The 20,895-nt window shown below is 47.1% G+C and overlaps 1 protein-coding gene across 1 annotated transcript in view; it reads right to left on the reverse strand.

Moving 5' to 3' along the window:
- Positions 1–3,211: 3,211 nt before the first annotated feature.
- F13B (coagulation factor XIII B chain) overlaps positions 3,212–20,895 on the reverse strand; it is a 52,979-nt gene continuing 35,295 nt past the window's right edge. The window contains exons 7-11 of the mRNA XM_030573917.1: positions 6,855–7,037; positions 5,310–5,516; positions 4,730–4,912; positions 4,222–4,329; positions 3,212–3,228 (exon numbers count right to left, since the gene is read on the reverse strand). Coding sequence (XP_030429777.1) covers positions 3,212–3,228; positions 4,222–4,329; positions 4,730–4,912; positions 5,310–5,516; positions 6,855–7,037 — 698 coding nt within the window. The remainder of the gene's footprint in view (positions 3,229–4,221; positions 4,330–4,729; positions 4,913–5,309; positions 5,517–6,854; positions 7,038–20,895) is intronic.

Raw genomic sequence — 20,895 nt, forward strand, 5'->3', positions numbered from 1 at the left:
CCACTTGTCTAGTGTTAAAACAACGTGGTTCTTAAGAACATAAGAAGGGCTGTACTGGGTCAGACCAATGGTCCATCTAGCCCTGTATCCTGTCTACCGACAGTGGCCAATTCCAGATGCCCCAGGAGGAGTGAACCTAACAGGTAATGATCAAGTGATCTCTCTCCTGCCATCCATCTCCACCCTCTGACAAACAGAGGCTAAGGACACCATTCCTTACCCATCCTGGCTAATAGCCATTAATGGACTTAACCACCATGAATTTATCCAGTTCTCTTTCAAACACTGTTATAGTCCTAGCCTTCACAACTTCCTCAGGCAAGGAGTTCCACAAGTTGACTGTCCACTGTGGGAAGAAGAACTTCTTTTTATTTGTTTTAAACCTGCTGCCCATTAATTTCATTTGGTGGCCCCTAGTTCTTGTATTATGGGAAAAAAATAAATAACTTTTCCTTATCTACTTTCTCCACATCACCCATGATTTTACACACCTCTATCAGATCCTCCCTTAGACTCCTCTTTTCCAAGCTGAAAAGTCCTAACCTCTGACTCCCACCTGTGTTTGAGCAGAGTTTTCCTGGAACATATCATGGCACAGGCATATAGGAGAGAAGGGAAGAGAAAAGACAGTTACCTTTTCTGTAACTGATGTTCTTCAAGATGCATTGCTCATGTCCATTCCAAAATAGGTGTGCTTGCTCACCAAGTGCACTGGTGCCGGAAGTTTTTCCCCAGCAGTACCCATAGGGGAGTGCCTCTAATGACCCCTAGAGTGGCACCTCTATGGCAAGGTTTAAGGGGAGCTGAGTGTCCCCCCCCACCCTCAGTTCCTTCTTGCCAGACAACTCCAACAGAGAGGAAGGAGAGCGAGATGCGGAATGGACATAAGCAACACATCTCAAAGAACACCAGTTACGGAAAAGGCAACCGACCTTTCTTCAAGTGATTGCTCATGTGCATTCCACAATAGGTGATTCCAAGCTATGTCTGTTGGAGGTGGGTAGGAATTCACAGACACTCGGGATGGAGTACTGCCCTGCCGAATCCAAAGTCCTCCCTGGTCTGGGAGACGACTGCATAATGCTAGGTGAATGTATGAATCCAAGACCATATGGCAGCCCTGCAAATGTCCTGAATGGGAACACAGGCTAAAAAGGCAGCCGACAAGGCTTGTGCCCTGGTTGAGTGTTCCCTCGCAATCGATGGTAGGGGAATTCCCGCCAGGTCGTAACAGGTACGAATACACAAGGTGATCCAATTGGAGAGCCGCTGAGTGGAGATCAGCCGACCTCTCATGCATTCAACCAAGGCGATGAACAGGTGTGAGGACTTCCTCAACAGCTTAGTCTGCTCCACGTAAAAGGCCAGAGCCTGTCTCACATCCAGCATGTGGAGGCGGCACTCCTCACTGGAAGCATGGGGATTGAGACAGAGCACCAGCAGGAAGATGTCCTGACCCATGCGGTAGGTGGAGACCACCTTGGGGAGGAATGATGGATGTGGTCGGAGATGGACCTTATCCTTATGGAACACTGTGTACAGGGGCTTGGAGGTCAGGGTAAGGAGTTCCAAGACCCATCTAACTGACATGATCGCCACCAGGAAGGCTACCTTCCATGAGAGGTGTGACCAGGAGCACATAGCAAGCAGCTCAAAACGGGGACCCGTCAACTGGCCCAGCACCAAGTTCAGGTCCCACTGAAGGACTGAGGGCCTAATGCACAGGAAGAGAAGATCCAATCCCTTAAGTAATCAACAGGTCATAGATGGGAGAATACCGTGTGCCCCTGCATGGCATTTGAAATTTTTGCCACCCCTTCATGGAGTGGGAGGGCCACCCTGCCCAGTGCCAAGACCGAGAGGATGTTGAAGAGGGAGTCTGAGGGTTCCTCCACTTCTGCATACCCACCAGGGCCAGAGGTCCCACCACTTGGTTGCCCTCCGGGCATAGAATCAAAGATGAACACCCCACCGACTCCTCTCTGGGAGGTTGAAAGAGGGAGGCCAAGGATCTTGCCGAGGCTCCAGCCACCGAGCGAGCCACCAGTGGGGGCCACATGGTCCATTGGTACCATGGTGCCAGACAAGGAGCCCTGTACCACTGAACCTGCTGTGGCACCAGTGGAGCAGGCTGTTCAGCCTGACTAGCCTGTCCCATTGACTGATGATTACAAAGGGAGACCGGGCTGGTATACGACCTGCTGCTGTCCCAGAACTGGAAGGAGTGATGGCATCGGGAACAGTGCCAATCACAAGACCATGATCCCAGCATGGAGGAGTGGGAATACTGCCGGTAGCAGCTGCTCCACAACGGTGAAGTGCTGGTGATCGATGCCCAGAACTATGGGAGCTGTGCCATGGCGTGATCCTGGAGCAAGACAAAGAACAGGAATGGTGTTGATGCCCGCAGCGCAATGAGCTACGGTAGCCTCTCAGAGACAAGGACCTCCAGTGCCATCTGTCCTGGTCTCAACAAGGCATGCTCCCCTCACGACGTCTACAGTCCCTCAAGGCGGAGCAGTGCTTGGATCCCCCGCCAGTCAGAACCTAGCCAGACAACCTGGTCTGGGTTGATGGGGAACAGCGTGGACTGTGCACTGGGCAGTCGCTGAGCAGCAAACAGCGTTGGGAATATTCCCTAGACCGCGAACGGTATCGACCAGGCAGTGATTGCGGAGCTCCAAGCAGTGGCTTGCCTCTGGACAGAGGAGCCAACGATGGCAGTGCCTCTGGTATCGGCTGAGACATAACATTCTGGGCCGCCTGCAGGGCTTCCAGTGTGGAAGGCACTCAGACATCCGGGGATGTCAGCGCCGAGTGGGTCGGACTGCTCCATTCAACCTGAGTCAGAGACCTGGAGGCCAACAGAGATCGAGAACTACCCAAAATGGGTCTAGTCTCTCCTCTGGTCTTGCTCCGGTGTCTTGGCAGAGAAGACCTCTTCTTAGCCTTTTTGGCATGCCCTGTGGATGGGGAGTTGTGCCGACTGGTGGAAGGTACCGAAGGGTCAACAGCGTACTGATACCACGGTATTCAGTGCCAACTCGAAGCGGCGCACCAGAGTCGGGGTCAATGTCGACTCCATCAGAATAGCTCGGAGCCAAATGTCCCTTTCCTTCTAGGTCCAAGGCTTGAAGGATTTGCAAATCTTGCAGCAATCGCTGAGCTAGGTTTCCCCTCAGACAGCATAAACAGTCCATGTGCATATCACTCACTGACATCGGCCACCTGCAAGTGTCACACAACTTAAAGCCCAGAGCATGGGGCATGCCCCAACCTGGGTGCACTAAACTAAACTAACACTAATCTAAACTACTTGAACTACAGGTACTACTAACTATGAATGAACAAGAGTTCAAGAGGAAAGCTGCAGCCAAGCTGGAGCAGAGCAGTTCCGATGCACCTTCACTGGCGGCAAGAAGGAACTGAGGGTGGGGGGAGCACGCAGCAACCCTTATACTGTGCCATAGAGGCACCACTCGACGGGTTGCTAGTGGTGCTCCCCTAGGGGTACTGCTAGGGGAAAAACTTCTGGCACTGGTGCACGCGGTGAGCACGCACACCAATTGTGGAATGCACATGAGCAATCACTCGAAAAAGAACTTCTCCTTTGTTTGCTCCCTGTGGGTTCCAATGGTGACTGTGATCTTTTAATTTCACCACAACTTTCAAGCCAAACCAGTTCCACCCATCTAGATGTTGCAACTCCTAGTACATGTACTCCCACCACATAATACTTTTGATTCAGCCATCATAAAACTACAGTTAATATCTTTCTGGTTCCTAGGCCTTTGGTTCTAACCACTAGATCCAACGGTTTCAACTAACTTCACACAGGAAGACATTTAATTCTTTTCAGAGATTCTGTAACAACTACTTCTATTACTCCCTCTCCAACCCCCCAAAAAGGACCACCCACCAAACTACAGGACTCATAGAAGCCATATGTGAAATGCGCAAATATATTAGCCACCTGCAAATATATCAGAGTCATAGTTTGGCTGAGAATCAATGTTAGTGCTGGTTAATCATCTTGGAAATAGTAGCCCATAAATGGAAATTAAAATGTTATACATATGCACGTACAAATTTCAAATTAAATACTGCCTTAGCCTTACCTTCCCCTCTCAATACATCTTGGATATGTCAGCTGTCCTCTGCTACACTGTACTCTAAAATCAAACATTGAGGTTGATGGTGCTCCATAATGATTCTCTTTACATAGAAATTCAATGTAGTCCCCATGGAAAAAATAAGATTTGTCATCAAAACTCCATCTCAGTATTAAGTTATTTTTGTCCATTATCTCCTTCGATAAAGTGCATGGTTCTTAACACAAAAAAGATACATAGTTAATTTCCTTTATAAAATTTAATATACAGGTTAATATTAATATATGAGACTGCATAGCTATAGCTAGCATATTAAAATTAGACACAAACACCTTCCTCCCTTCTACTGCATTAGACAAACATCAGATGATAGTACTTTTGGATGTTGCATACATACTCCAATTCTTATAGGCTTAGGAAAAGAGGATAAACAACTGCAGGTTTGCCCAGATCTACCAAAGCCCAGAGGCTTCAGATCTACCAAAACTGCTCAGATTGAGAACTTAATTTGAATACTGGAAATTAATATTAAAAACTTGAAACACAAGTTTAATCAACTTTTATTGAGCTTGTCATTTTTTTTTATTTTTTTTTAAACAAAAGCACATCTTACATACCTATGCAATCTGGTGGGGTAGTCCATTGTCTGTTGGAACAATAGATTCTATTGGACCCTTGCAAAAAATGATGTTCAAAACAAGTATATTCAACTGAAGAATCACTCTCATATTCTGTCAGTCGTGGGCCAATAACATCTCCATTCTTAACAACAGGGGGGGAACCACATTTTTCTTTGGGATCTATGTAAAATAAATAGTGTTAAAAACTTTAACAAAGACGTACAGTGTCTCTAAGAGCAGAATCTGGCACCCATTTAAGTTCATCTACAAGAACTTCTTACCTTGTATGCACTTAAACTGTGGAGCTGGGATTCCCAGCAAAGCTTTGGGCTACAAGTTTTTAGAAAGACAAGTCTCTGCAGGCACCCTCTCCCTCCTCCCCCCAAGGAAAATGTTTTATTCTGCTGTGTTTATATTATTTTAAAATACATCTTTGCTATGGAAAGGACAATTTGACCCTAAACTTCTATTGCTATTAATAGCAGAGCCTATGACTTCACCGTTCAAACAAAGCTATCTCAGTGTGTCTGAACTTGGTGAGTTATAATAGGATTGCAAAAACAGATTCCTGTTTTACCTTTCATAATGCATGTTGGATATCTGAGTTTTCCACGGGTACACTGTACTTTTAGCTGAGACTGCCTGCTGGAGGATGACAAATAGTATCCCTGTTTACACACAAAATCTATCGTGTCACCATGCAGGAAAAATAACTCTCCTTCCAGTCTCCATTTCATCTCTATGTTGTTATTGCTCATATCATCCATATTAAGAGTGCAAGGTTCTAGAAGACAAACATCTATGTTGTTACAAAATATTTGTATAAATTCCCAAATTTACAAGTTCTTAGCCAGAAAAAAAGCTTATAACTCAATGATCCTGCAAACTGATTTGAACTTTATATGAAATGCTACAACTTCTTTAGATCTTTACTCACCATAAATCACAATTACAATAGGTAAAATTAAAGGCAAGTTGTGGAATGTAAACTGCCCCATCACAGGAGACAAACTCCTTCTGACACAAACTTTATGGGAAATCAGGCTAATTCCTGGAAATCAAGTTAATCAGTACCAGTGATGCATGCGGTACCTCAGGTTGTGTTTACTGTTGGTAAATAACTCACTTCTGCTGATGACAGAGATAAGAACATTAATCCTACTTAGTTACCATAAAACTGGGAAAATCTTTTTAAGAGGAAAAGAGATATCTATCGGAACTGACAGCAGTACTACAGATGCTAGATTTTGTCAACCATTCCAGGACAAGGGGAACCAACACATGGCAAATTTAACTTTTTTATTTAGATGTCTGACTGAGGAATTGAGAGGGTGATATTTTTTAATTGTTTAGAGTGTTTGCTTTTTCTTGGTTTTCTTTTGAGTTAAATTGTTGTTACTTTAGGTCTGTTTTATTTTGGTTGTTTTTAAATGAATAGATATTTAATATAATAAAATTTGCATAAGTAAATATAATTGTACTGGTCTTCTATTTGCATAGGTGCTAGAACTAGAGATGCAGAGGGTATTGCAGCACTTGCTGACTTGAAGTGGTTTCCACTATATACAAGGTTTATCGTTTGGTTCAATGATTCTCAGTACCTCTACTATACAAATTGTTCTAGCACCCTGTCTGTATGTGCTTTACTATAAGAGTTTTCTAATAATGACATTTTAAAGAAAAACTGGTTACTACTAAGGATCTGCTCTACCATTATTAAAGTCTCTGTATATATACTAATTTTTTCCTGCAAATTTAGTTCTCATGAAAGGTGTTGAGAAACAGCACAGGAGAATAAAGTCTCTGATTATCCAGAGAAAAACTACAGCCTGGGAAATAACCGTGCAAACTGCCACACCACTATGCCTCAAAACTGACCACAAGGCTAAAATTCAAGAGGCAAGAGGAGGATTCATTCTTTCAGCCATCAAGTACCTGTCTCAGCAAGTCTACAAAGAAAGATATAGTGGTAGCAGTTTGTGTGATGCAGGCATTATCTATCCACCTGGAATTTAACTGAGATCACAGCATTTCCCATAGAGCTATATGGGTTGTTTTTTTCCCATGGTCTTATCAACCATGAATAACATAATACAACATCTATTTTTTCTACAAGACTTACCTAAACAAGTTGGCTGAGCTGTCCACTTTCCTTGTACACAATGAACAGTTTCAGGACCCTCCAATACGTGGTACCGATGGCATCTGTATTTTATTGAGGAACCTGCTGTGTAGTTTGTCAATAATGGTCTAAAACTAGCACCATTTTTAATTGCAGGTGGAGAGGGGCAAGTTTCCCATGTTTCTAAGAGAAGAACCATAGCTATAATCTGTATTTGTGCACAACAATTCTTTCAAATGATAGTACCAGAATCAATGTAACTAGATTTCTGAGAAGGAAATTAAAACTACAGAATAAATGTAAATTGGGGTAACAAACAAAAGTACAACTTCTTCCAACAATTTAGCTGCTATTTCTTTCTTTCTTTCTTTTTTAAAAAAGGGTTACAAAAAGGAACAGAAGCCCCAACACATATAAATGCCTTACCGAGTCACCATGCAGTCTCATTGCCATACTTATCCTCCCGTACCATTCCCCCATCCAAATCCCCTTTGTTTATGACTCACTTCTTGGGTCATGCTGAATTTAGATTGTATGCTTGTCTGGGATAGGAGTCTCTTTATTTTTTCAAGCAGCGAGAAATGTGTTAAGCATCTCAGAAAACAAGTAAAGAGATGAAAAGATATTAACTCTATCATGAAACGACTAAAGTTCATGATTCTAAGAAATGGTAGGAGGGAAAACAGCAGAATAAAGACAAAAAGGCTTTAGCAAACAGAGAATTGGTAGATAAGGTGCTGTGGGAAGCAAGTCTAAGAAAAAACAGATCAGGACAGTTGGCAGTTTTTTTTTTTTTTTTTTAAGCGAGACATTATTAAGGGCACAAGAGCATAGGAAAGGTAGGAAGTATGGTAAGAGACCATCCTGACTTAACCAAGATATTGTCAATGACCTAAAATTCAAGAGTGATATAAGAAGTGGAAACTAGGTCAAACGATAAAAAATGGTTACTCACTTTCTCATAATTGTTGCTCACATCCATTCCAGTTAGCTGTGTGAGCGCCGCATGCACAGATGTCAAAAAGTTTTTCCCCCAAATAGCACCCGTCAGGTCAGCCGTGGAGCCCCTTGGAGTGACGCCATGATGGCGCTCAATATATGACCCTGCCAACCGGGTGCCTCCTCAGTTCCTTCTTGCCAGTTACTGCAATAGAGGGAAGGGCAGGTGGGTCTGGAATGGATATAAGCAACACATCTTGAAAAACAACAGTTACAAGAAGGTGAGTAACCATTTTTTTCTTCTTTGAGTGCTTGCTCATATCAATTCCAGTTAGGTGACTCCCAAGCCCTACCTAGTGATGGGGTCAGAGCTATGGTATGACAGACTGGACCATTGCTCTGCCGAAGGTTGCATCATCACTAGCATACTGAGTGAGGGCGTAGTGAGTGACGAAAGTGCGTGCTGAGGACAACGTCATCACCCTGAAGATCTCTTGAATCAGCACATGGGCCAGGAACGCCGTCAATGAGGCCTGTGCTCTTGTGGAGTGAGCCATGAGAGGCGGGACCGGAATGTTGGCTAATTCATAGCAGGTGGGGATGCAGGAGGTCATCCACGGTAAGATCCTCTGTGACAAGACCAAGAGACCTTTCATATGGTCTGCCACCACCACAAATAGCGGTTCAACTTTCAGAACAGCCTCATGCATTCGATATAAAAGATGAGCATCTGTCAAACCTACAGAGAGTGGAGCCTCTGCTCCTGGCTGCTCGCATAAGGTTTGGGATAAACACACAAAATGTCCTGGTTGGAGTGAAACTGGAACATGACCTTTGGAAGGAAAGCTAAGTGAGGCCTGAGCTGCACTTCATCAGGGCCCAGAGCTCCGAGACCTGCCTGGCCGACGTGATAGCAACCAGGAAGGCCACCTTCCACGAGAGGTGAGACCAGGGACATATGGCTAATGGTTCAAATGGGGGACCCGTAAGATAAGCCAGCACCAGAGTCAGGTTCCATTGTGGGACCAGGGGCTTAGAATACAGGTCAAGTCCATCCAAACCCTTAAGGAACCGTCTGGTTATAGCATCAGAGAACACAGTGTGTCCTTGCATCACGGGATGGAAGGCCGATATGGCTGCCAGGTGCACCCTGACTGATGAGGGTGCCAGGCCCTGGGCCCTCAGGCAGAGGAGGTAATAAAGGATAAGCTGGATCGGGGCCACCATTGAGGACACACCTTGGCCCGTTGCCCATCTAGAAAACCGAGACCACTTCACCCTATAGAAGTGGCGAGTGGAGGGCCGTCTATTTTCGAGAAGGACACTCTGAACCTGTGCTGAGCATGCCCTTTCCTTGCCACCTAGCCATTTAGCAGCCATGCCATGGGGTGAAGAGCTGCCAGGTTTGGGTGGAGGAAGTTGCCCTGGTCCTGAGAGAGCAGATCTGGGAGGAGCGGCAAAGGCCACGGCAGAGCCACTGCCAGGCTCAAGAGGGTCCCGTACCAGTGCTGCCTGGGCCACACCAGGACAATGAGGACGACCCTGGCTTTGTCTGTCTTTATTTTCTCCAGGACCCTGCTGATCGGCGGGAACGGGGGAAAGGCACAGAGAAGCTGGCCTGACTAGGACAGGATAAAGGCACGGGAGATAGCACTGTTCCCTAGGCTCCCCTTGAAGCAGAACCAAGGGCATCGTCGGTTCTGTTGAGTAGCAAACAGATCCACCTGGGGAGTTCTCCACCTTCGGAAGAGCTGGTGGGCCACTTCTGAGTGTAGAGCCACTCGTGCTAAGAGGAAAAGTCTCAGCTCAAGCGATCCGCCCTCACGTTCTGGGTGCCCAGCAGGTGAAAGGCTTTTTAGGTGGATGTCATGGGCTATACAGAAGTCCCACAGACTGAGGGCTTCATCCCACAGACTGAGGGCAGAGGATTGGGCCCCACCTTTTCTGTTGATATAGAACATCGAGGCCGCATTGTCTGTGAGAACCCTGACTACTTTGCCCTTCAGGTGCAAGCAGAAGGCCACACATGCCAGCCGCACTGCCCTGAGTTCCTTGATGTTTATGTGAAGGGTCAGGTCTTGCGGAGACCACAGACCTTGGGTCTGAAAATTCCCCACATGGACCCCCCAGCCCAGGGCCGATGCATCGGACACCAGCTCCAATGACTGGGTCCTATCTCTGAACGGGACCCCTTGGAGCATGTTGCTTGATGCGGATCACCGCTGTAGGGAGGTGATCATCGAGTTCGGCACGGTGAGCACCTTGTCCATTCTGTCCGTGGCCTGAGAGAACTGTGAGGCCAGCCAGCGTTGGAGGGGCCTCATCTTAAGTTTGATATGGCGTGCACGCTGACATGTGACCTAGCAGCTGCAGGCAAGCCCTGGCTGTCACCGGGAACCTTGCGATCGAGTTGATGAGCACTGTCAGGGTCTCGAACCTGTCTGAGGGGAGAGAGGACCTGGACAACATTGCATCCAGGAGTGCCCCGATAAACTCTATGTTTTGGACTTGTTATTGTTTACCAACAGCCCAGGGTGGTGCACGTGGACAGAAGAAGTGCCAAGTGATCCCTCACCTGTGATCGGGAGGTGCCCTTGATAAGCCAGTCGTCCAGATAGGGGAATATATGGACTCCCTGGTGCCTGAGTTAGGCCGCTACCACCAACATGCACTTCGTAAAGACCCTTGGGGGCAGTGGACAGGCCAAATGGGAGGATTGTGAATTGGTAGTGATTCTGTCCCACCACAAAATGGAGGGAGCACCTGTGCCCCTCAAATATGTGGATGTGGAAGTGTGCATCCTGTAGATCAAGAGCAGCATACCAGTCCCCGGGATCCAGGGAGGGGCTGATGGAGGCCAGTGAAACCATGCGGAACTTGAGTTTCACCATATACTGGTTCAGACCTCGCAGGTCCATGATAGGCCTGAGCCCCCCTTGAACCTTCAGGATAAGGAAATACCGGGAGTAATACTCCTTGCCCAGGAACTCCTTGGGCACCGCCTCTATCACTCCTAGTTCCAGGAGCCTCCCGACCTCTTGCTTGAGCAGAGCCTTGTGTGATGGGTCAACCGAGAGGGGTGGGGGGTGGTTGGGCAGGTAGGAGGTAAAGTGAAGGGTGTAACCTCAGGAGATGGTGTTGAGGACCCAGAGGTCTGAGGTGAGCTGCGACCATTCTAGGAGGAAAACACACAATCAATTGGAAAAAGGGTGCTTTACAGGAGGTGAATCCCTGCTGAGAACTGGTGGCATACTCCTGAGCATCCCGTCAAAAATGCCTTTTATCCGCCTGCTTAGAGGACCCAGGCTGGGGGACAGGTCCATATTGCCTTTGCGCTTCTTCTGGGAGGCCTAGGTGGGAGCCCGCTTGAACTTGGGTTTTGCCAGAGCAGGGACATAGAGGCCCAAGGTCTGGCGGGTCGTGCAGGAGTCTTTCATGCCATGCAGCCTTTTTTCTGTCTCCTCCACAAACAGTACCTTCCCATCAAAAGAGAGATCCTACACTGACGACTGAGCGTCGCTGGATAGCCCAGAAACCAGGAGCCATGATGCCCATCTCATGGACATCACCGAGGCCATGGACCACGCGGCTGTGTCCACTGCACCCGAAGTGGCCTGCAGGGATGCCCTTGCGGCCGTTGCCCTTTCCTCCATGAGAGCCTTAAACTCTTTTCTATCGCACTCTAAGAGGGAGTCCTTGAACTTGGGGAGGGATGCCCAGAGATTAAACTCGTAGTGACCAGAAAAGCCTGATGGTTTGCTACTCTTAGCTGGAAGCTTGATGACGAATAAACTTTTCTCCCAAAAGCATCCAGTCTCCAAGAGTCTTTGTTCTTAGGGGTCGGGGCTGGCTGCCCCTGCTGCTCCCTGTGGTTGACCAACTCGACCACCAAAGAGCTGGGCACCTGGTGGGTATACAAATACTCATGCTCCTTAGTGGGTACAAAGTATTTGCACTTCGCCTTCTTAGAGATGGGAGCCAACGAGGCTGGTGTTTGCCAGGGCTTTTCAAATTCTTGCCACCCCTTCATGGAGCGGCAAGGCCACCCTTCCCAGTGCCGAGGGGGACAGCACATTTAACAGAGAGTCTGAGGGCTCCTCTGTCTCCTCTGCCTGGAGGTGAAGGCTCACTGCCACCTTTTTAAGAGTTCTTGGTGGGCCCAGTAGTCCTCTTGTGGGATGGAGCGGGACGGGGCCGCAATCAGCTCCTCTGGATGAGGCGAGGAGGCCAGTGCGGTGCTTTGGGTGTCGGCTGGCACCAGAGGATCCACCACCTGGGTTGGACTCTGGGCACGGCACTGAGGATATGGGTTCCACCAACTCCTTTCTTGGCAGTCTAGGGATGGAGGCCAACAGTGCTTCTGACACCTTGGCCACTGAGCAAGTCCCCACTGGGTTGGCCACAACACTCAGTGCCACTGCAATTGCTGAAGCACCAGCGGGTCCAACTGATCGGGCTAGCTAGCTTGGCCTGTAGACGGGCGACTGTGAGCGGAGGCCAGGCGGGTGTACGACCCACTGCTGCCTCTGGACTGGGAGTGGCGGTGGTGCCACGATCTATGTTGACCACGGGACCGCGACTTCAAGGCAGAGGAATGGCACCAACAATAGTAGCTACTCCATGAACGGTCTCGACGGGTGGACCGCGACAGTAAAACACCGGCAATCGACGCCCAGAGCTATGGTGCCTTGGCAGAGACTTGGAGCAGGAAGCTGAGTGGAAATGGTGTCAATGGTCATGCCGTGACCAACTGCGGTACCTCCTTCAAGACGAGGACCATTAGTGACGTCCACCACAGTCCCATTGGTATTCGCTCCACGAAGACGAGTGGTGCCAGAAGTCTCAATCAGATGGCATCCATCCAAACAGCCTAGCCAGTGTCAAGGGTGATCCACATGGACTGAGCCCTGAAAGGTCGCTGGGCAGTGATCGGTGTCAGGAACGTTCCCTTGACTGAGATCGGGCTGGTGGTGACTGCGGCAATCCTAGAGGTGGCTTGCCTCTGGAGAGTGGGGCTGACATCGGTAGAGCTCCAGGCAGCGGCATGAACATGCAGATCTTGTACCTTTCACTGATATGAGTTTCTCCCAAGCAGCACAGACAGTCTATGTGCACGTCACTCCTTGGCACAAAATGCCTACAAGAGTCGCATGACTTAAATCCCGGGGCACGGGGTGTGCCCCGACCCAGGCTTACTAACTAACTAAACTTCACTGAAAACTAAACTGACTACAGGTACTAATGAATTAACAACAGTTCTGGGGACAAGCTGCAGCAAAGCTGGAGCAGAGCAGTTTCAATGTACCTTCACTGGCAGCAAGAAGGAACTGAGGGTGGGGGAGCACGCAGCTCCCCTTATACTGTGCCAGGCAGGCACCACTCCAGGGGTCGCAGGGGGAGCTCCCCACCTATGAGTACTGCTGGGGAAAAGCTTCTGGCACCGGTACATGTGGTGATCATGCACATCTACTGTGGAATACACATGCGCAATCACTTGAAGAAGAACCGAGGAGGCACCGGGTCGGCAAGGTCATATATTGAGTGCCAGCAAGGTGCCACTCCAGGGGGCTCCACAGCCAACCTGACGGGTGCAACTAGGGAAAAATCTTTCCAACAACTGTGCATACGACACACACACACCTAACTGGAATCAATCTGAGCAAGCAGTCGAAGAAGGACACATATTAAACTGACAAGCATATAGGGACAAAATTAAAAAGGTCACGGTACAAAATAAGATTAAAATAACAAGTGACATAAAGGGTAAAAAAAAATTAAACAAATACGTGAGAACAAAGAGGAAGAACTAGGATAGTGTAGGCCCATTACTCAGTGAGGAGGGAAAGATAAAAAACTGTTACTGAGCTGTAGCTGTTGTTCTTCGAGATGCGTTACAGATGTGTTTTCAACTTAGGTACATGCACCCCCAGCGCACTGGAGCCAAAGAACAACTTCTAGCAGCACACAGAGGGGTAGAGCTCCTGCCTGGCAACCCTAGCTCCTCCCCATGCCATAAGGGCAGCACCAGCCTGACCCCTTCAGTTCCTTTGCACTGAACGTTGGAGGGACAGACCCTGATGCAGAAGAGATGGAGGGTGGGTTGTGGAAAACGTCTGCATCACATCTCAAAGAACAACTGCTACAGGTGGGTAATCATTTTTCCTTCTTGAAGTAGATGCAGCTGAGTATTCTATTAGGTAACTGAGAGGCAGTACTCACAGGAGGTGGGGCTTGGACTCTATTTAAACAAAGAATGCAGCATTGTCTTCCCACAGTTTGTGTCAGGCACTGCATCCAAATAGTCAGGACTAGAGGTTGGAGCAGAAGCCGAACATAGGATTGGGACTGGGCCAGGAAAGCTCTAGAACAGCGATCTGGGGACAGGCCGGGGTCAGAATGGTGATCAGAGTCCATAGACAAGCCAAAATCCGTACCATAGCTGGAGTCCAGATATAGGCCAAGGGTCAAAGCAAGGTGCTCAGAGTCAGCAGACAGAGGCAAGGCTGGAGCAGATCAGTAACAGGGCTGGAACAAGATCAGGGTAGGGCAAGGACAAGACTGGAACAGGGCTCTGGTAAGACTGGGGTAGAAACAGAAACTGTATCAGAAGCAGGCTGGGAGTCCCATTCCCTGGAAGCCAGCACCCGCCTGCTGCATCCTGGGGGCTCCCCTCTGAGTTCCCCCCATTTCCTGGGAACCAGAACCCACCTGCTGCATCCTAGGGTGCTGCTCTCTAAGCATTCCCCAGCCTGGGGCTTCCCTACATGCCATCCTGTTGTGAATTTGGAGGGCCTCAGGCCGAACAATTCCTTCTAGGATCCAGCACCAGAAGCCATTTGGATCAGGGTACAGAAGGAGGACATTTTTTTTTTAAGGTCAGGCTTGACAAAGCCCTGGCTGGGATGATTTAGTTGGAGATTGGTCCTGCTTTGAGCAGGGGATTGGACTAGATGACCTCCTGAGGTCCCTTCCAGCCCCGATATTCTAGGATTCTACTTTGCTGCCAGACGGTTCCTGGCTGGGCAGTGCTGTTGAACAGACTGATCTGCAACTTTAGTGCGGTTGGGGAAATCCTTGAGCCTGGGGGTCATCTGAGCCAGGCTCTACTCTGGGAAAGGCTGCTGCTGCTGCACCCCTGAAGGCTGAGTGACTGCAGGCTCTGTGGGAACAATAAGTTTAGTGCAGCTGAGTTGTTGTGCATGCCCGAATGACCACTCACCACAGATCTGTTGGAGTGGCAGCTGAGCAAGCAGCTCTGGTTTGGCTGCAGCTTTGCCTCACTGTTTGCATCTGATCTGGAAACAGCAGTAGTGGCCCAGTGGTTTGTAAAAGTATGTCCAATATAGGAATGTCACTTACAGATGCTGTCAACATTGCCTAGGTGCTTTTGGAATGACCTTGCACCTTTGGAGAAGGTGTAGCCTGGGCTACATTGCATCCTGCCACCATACAGGAAGTTATCCACCTGGATATCATCCGTGAAGAGACCACTTGACACTTTGTTTGGTCTACATATGTGAAACAATCGAGGGGAAGAGCGGAAAGGTTTGGTCCTATCTAATAAAAAGCCAGACATCGCTGACATCCAATGTGTGAAGATATTGTTCCTCTGGGGTTGAATGCAGCTTAGGGAAGAACTCTGGTAAAGACATACTTGGTTCAAAGTGAAACTGGGAAACACTTTGGATAAAAACCTCAGGATATGGCCTTTGCCTTTAGAAAATTGCATGCAAAAGGCTTCTGCTATGAAAGCCTGCAACTCACCCACTCTCCCTGCAGACATTATAGTCCTAAGTCAGTTTTCTGACACAGACAGGAGAAAGAAACAGTCTCAGTCTTGAACAGAGGACCTGGAAGAGCTGCTAAAACTATTAAGGTCTCACAAAGCAATCGGCTCTTTAAGTGATGGGTGGAGATGAAGGACTCCTTTCAAGAACCTCACTGCCATGAGATTTGAAAACATCAACTTCCCATGGATGGGCAGATGAAACTCTAAAACTGCTGTCAGATGGACTGTCAATGAACTAAGTGCTAGACAAGAAGACTGAAGGTGTAACGGGTACTCCAAGATGTCCTGAATACAAGCCAGCTTTGGATAAAGTCCCTGGGCTAAATACCCATATTGAGAACTACTTCCACTTAGCCGAATAGGTCATTCTGGTGGAGGGCTTCCTACTACTGCCGGACTGCCTCCAAACATCGTTTCTTCTCCTCAACTAACCGCACAGCATCCACCATGATGTTGAGACAGGACATCAGGTCAGATCAACACCACAAGGCAGTCAGAGAACCAACATGACCTTAACCATGCTAATTGCTCCAGCATGGCCAATTCCAGCTTGAGAATGACCTGCAGGATGATTGGAATTGGAGGAAAAGTATACAGAAGTATTGATTCCCAGCTCAGGTGAAAAACATTGGTCAGGGAGCCCGGACTGACACCCTCCTCAGGAGCAAAATAGCCAGCATTTCTTTTTGTGTCTCATAGCCAATGGATCGATTGTTGGGATGCCCCAAACAGCAGAGATGGACTACGAAATGCTGTGCTTCAGGCATCATTTGTGGTTCAGGAAGAAATTTCTGCTGAGATGATCTGGCAGGTGATCCTGGATCCCAGGTAAGTGATTAGCCATAGGTGTAATGTTCTCCTTGATGCAAAAAACTGGCAGAGCCTGATCACTTCCTGACACAGCATGTTGGAGTGTGCTTCCCCTGTCTGTTCACATAATACATTGCAGTTGTGTTAAGGATGTGAGCTGCCGAGTCCTTGATATAATCTTGAAGGACCTGACAGGCATTGTAGATGGCACAAAGCTCCAGAACAATTACATGCAGGGAAGCTTCCTGTTTCAGCCACAAGCCTTGAACTTTCAGCAACCCCAAATGTGCTCCCCAAACTATTACACGGACATGAGTAACAACAGTACTGGTTGGAGGGGACCGAGAGAAGGGAATATCCTGGCACACATTTCCCTGAGCCATCCACCACTGTAAGGAGTCCAGAATTGGCTGAGGAAGTCTAACCAGTCTGTCCAAGAGATGATGATTTGGATGATAGGCTGAGTTCAGCCACATCTGAAAAGGACATAGGCACAGCCTGGTATATTGTAATATCTATGTTGATGCAGCCATATGACCTAGCAACCTCAGGCATGTTTGGGCTGTGGCTGAGGTTTGAGACTGCAGCTCCAGACAAAGGTGGCAGATTGCCTGGAATTGCTTCATTGGCAGACTCTACAAGTTTGAAAGCAGTTCTATCATGGCCCCAAAGAACTTGATACTTTGAGTTGGAACCATTGTTGACTTCCTGATGTTTAGGATGAGACCTAGATGACTGAGGAGGCACAGGGGGAAGTGACATGACAGAGGACTTCCTCTCTGGACTTTCCCCTCAGTAACCAAACCTCCAGATATGGGAAGATATGAATTCCCTTTTTACTGAGGTACACTGTTACCATAATCATGCATTTGGCAAGGAATCAGAAGACAGGCCAAAAGGCAGCATGACATACTGGTAGTGCTGGCCAGCTACAACAAATCTTCTATAGATCAGAAGAATTACTACATAGAAATAAATATCCTGAAGGTCCATGGTAGCAAACCAGTCATTGTGACTTAAGAAGTAGGGGAGGACAGTTGCTAAGGTGATCATACAGAATCTCATATATCTAAGGTATTTGTTGACTTCACAGAGCTTGATGATAGGTCTCATCCCTTGAGGATCAAGAAATACCAGAGTAGGATCCCAGTCTATAGTGCTGCTTCTACCTGGAAATGCTACCTTCTACTCAAGGTAGCAACCACATACCTCAGGAGGTCCTGATATATTTTAAAGTCCTTGGGCATTAGGGGAGAGGATGATTCCAGCACACTGGAGTCATCCGAGGAGGTGGTTTGCTCAGCCAATGATGCGTCCTGTCCTTTAACCACATGATCCAGTCAGAACAGTCCTGGAGGGAACAGGCTCAGTGATTGCTTGCAGCTGAGATAGTTTGGAAGTGGGAGTCACTGAGGACGAGTGACCTCGCTGTGGAGGGGGTTGAGGAGTGGGACCTCAGGGACCAAAGAGCATCCCAAGGAGGCCACTGGACATAAAGATAAGACATTATCTGTCAGTAGGCCAGGTCCAAGAACCCCTGTCTCAACTGCGGGACATGCTGATCTCAGTATTAATGGTGATCCATGGGGAGTCTCTAGTGCCTGTCCGACGACCAGTGGGAGGACAACTGTGACCTAGATCTTGAGTAGACAACAGAGGAGCCAGCCCCGACAGGGCAAACAAATAGTCAAAGTCATCTGAAATCCAATATGGGGGCTGCATCAGTGCTGTAGAGGAATGGGGGATCAGCACTGGCGGTACTGAATGAGACAATCTCACTTGGTATCAGGAGAGGCACTGGTACTGAGGCTAAGGGTGAGATCGAACTTGAAGAGGGCTACTGCCAAAATGACAACAGTGCTGAAGGATGCACCATAGTTGAGGGGACCTTCGGTGCTGGGCCTGGAATCTGCCTCAACTCCATAGTCTGAGGCCCAAGCAGTGCAAGCTGTGGTGCCAACAATGCCGGTAGTTCTGTGACATTGCCAGAATCTGTCCAGGGGGCAACAGAGGACAAGGTAGTAGAACCCATGGTGGCAGCATATTCTTGAACCAGTGGGGAGTCCAGTAATGTGAGGCAAAGCCACCTGGTATGCTGCCAGTGTGGAGACTGTCAGTACCAATGCCAACGTTATTGGTACCACACTCAACAAGCACCCCATGGCCAGAACTGGAGTTGATGGTATGAGCTCTCACTGCTCCCAGTGCAGTACCAGGGAGCAGTTGGATGGATTTGCTCCACCCCATGCGCCAGAGGGAATAGAGTGCTGGTTAGCACTCCTCTTAAAAGACCAGGAAGTGTCTCTCTGAAACTGGAATGGGTGCAGATTCATTTTATTGTACCTCTTCCTTACCGTAGGGAGGACAACTGCTCCTTCTGTTGGGGGAAATGCCAGAGTCGTGTGCAGAGCAGTATCACTTACCGGATTCGAAGGCAACTGCCAATCAGATGAGCACCTCAGCATCAAAGAGGTCTTACAGTTATCTTTGATCACCTGATGGTGCTGCTTTGGTAGTAAGTCTCTCACCATCGGAGTCCTCTTGTGAAAGACTTGCAGACAGATCATTGCTCTGTGTAAGTCCTTCCCTGAGACACACCAAGCACCTTGTCTGGGGATCACTCTTGGGGATGGTTCCCCCATACAATGGACAATACTTGAATCCTGGTAAGGACATCACACAGGGTAGCCAACTACTCAAAATAATATTATAACAACACTAAATTTTACCTAAAGTACTATTAACTATAATATACAAAACAGTTCTCATAAACTGAGACCAAAAGCAAAAAAATCACACACAGCTCCAGTTCCAGCCCTGGGTTGTGAGAAGGAACTGAAGGGTTCAGGGAAATGCTGCTCTAATATGGCAAGGGAAAGCCGTAGGGCTTGAGCAACCTATGAGTACTGCTAGGCAAAGTTCTCTGGTGCTGGGAGAGCACATACCTAAGTAGAATATACGGATAAAATAGGGAAAGAAAAAGTTAAGAATTACTTAGACAAGTTAGATGTCCTCAAGATGGCAGGACTTGATAAAATACATCCTTGAACAATGGTTCTCAACTACAGGCAAGCAGAGGTCTTCCAGGATATACATCAATTCATCTAGATATATGCCTCATTTTACAACAGGCTGCTTAAAAACCACTAGCGAAGTCAGTAGAAACTAAAATTTCATACAGACGATGACTTGTTTATACTGCTCTATATATTATACACTGAAACAAAAGTACAATATTTATATTCCAATTGATTTATGTTATAACTATATGGCAAAAATGAGAAAGTGGGCAATTTTTCAGTAACAGTGTGCTGTGACAGTTGTATTTTTATATCTGATTTTGTAAGCAAGTAGTTTTAAAGTAAGGTGAAACTTGGGATACACAAGACAAATCAGACTCCTGAAAGGGGTGCAGTAGTCTGGAAAGGTTGAGATCCACTGTCCTAGAATACTTAAGGAAATGGCTGAAGAGATCTCTGAGCCATTAGTGATTACTTTTGAGAACTTATGTAGGATGTGAAAAGATCCCAGAGGACTGAGAAAAGGCAACTATAGTACCCTATCTATAAAACAGGGAATCCCCAGGGAATTACAGACCAGTCAGCTTAATTTCAGAACTTGGAAAGGTAATGGAGCAAATAATCAAGCAAACAGTTTGCAGGTAGAAGATACTAAGGTGATAAGTAACAGTCAACATGGATTTGTCAAGAACAAATCAAACCAACCTAATATCCTTCTTTGGCAGGGTAAAGTCTTGTGAATGGGAGGAAAGCAGTAGATGTGATATACCTTGACTTTAGTGAGGCTTTTGATACTATCTCACAGGACTCTCTCATAAACAAACTAGAGAAATACAGTTGTGCATCCTACTATAAGATGAACGCACAACTGGTTGGAAGACAATATTTAGAGTAGTTATCAATAGTTCACAATCAAGTTGGAAAGGTGTATCTAGTAAGGTCCAGTTCTATTTATTTCCCGCATAAATAATTTGGATAATAGCATAGAGAATACACTTAAAGTTTGTGGATGATACCAATCTGGAAGGGATTGCAAGCCCTTTAAAGGGCAGGATCAGAATTCAAAATAAACTTTAAAAGTGGAGAAATTATCTGAAATAAATCAAATGAAATTCAATAAGGACAAATGCAAAGTATACACTTAGGAAGGAATAATCAATTGTACAAATACAAAATGATCTGGGGGTTATAGTGGATCACAAACTAATTATGAGTCAACACTGCAGTACTGTTTCAAATAAAGCAACATCATCATGGGATATATTAGCAGGAGTGTGGTAAGCAGGACATGGGAAACAATTCTTCCACTCTATTCAGCACTGATAAAACCTCAGCTGAAATATCATGTCCAGTTCTGAGCAGGACACTTCAGCAAAAAGAGACAAATAAATTGGAGAATGTCCAGAGAAGAGCAACAAAAAGGTTAACGGTCTAGAAAATATGACCCATGAGGAAAGATTGAAAATATTGGGTTTGTTTAGTC

Source organism: Gopherus evgoodei, chromosome 8, assembly GCF_007399415.2.
Source record: "Gopherus evgoodei ecotype Sinaloan lineage chromosome 8, rGopEvg1_v1.p, whole genome shotgun sequence".
Lineage (NCBI taxonomy): Eukaryota > Metazoa > Chordata > Testudines > Testudinidae > Gopherus > Gopherus evgoodei.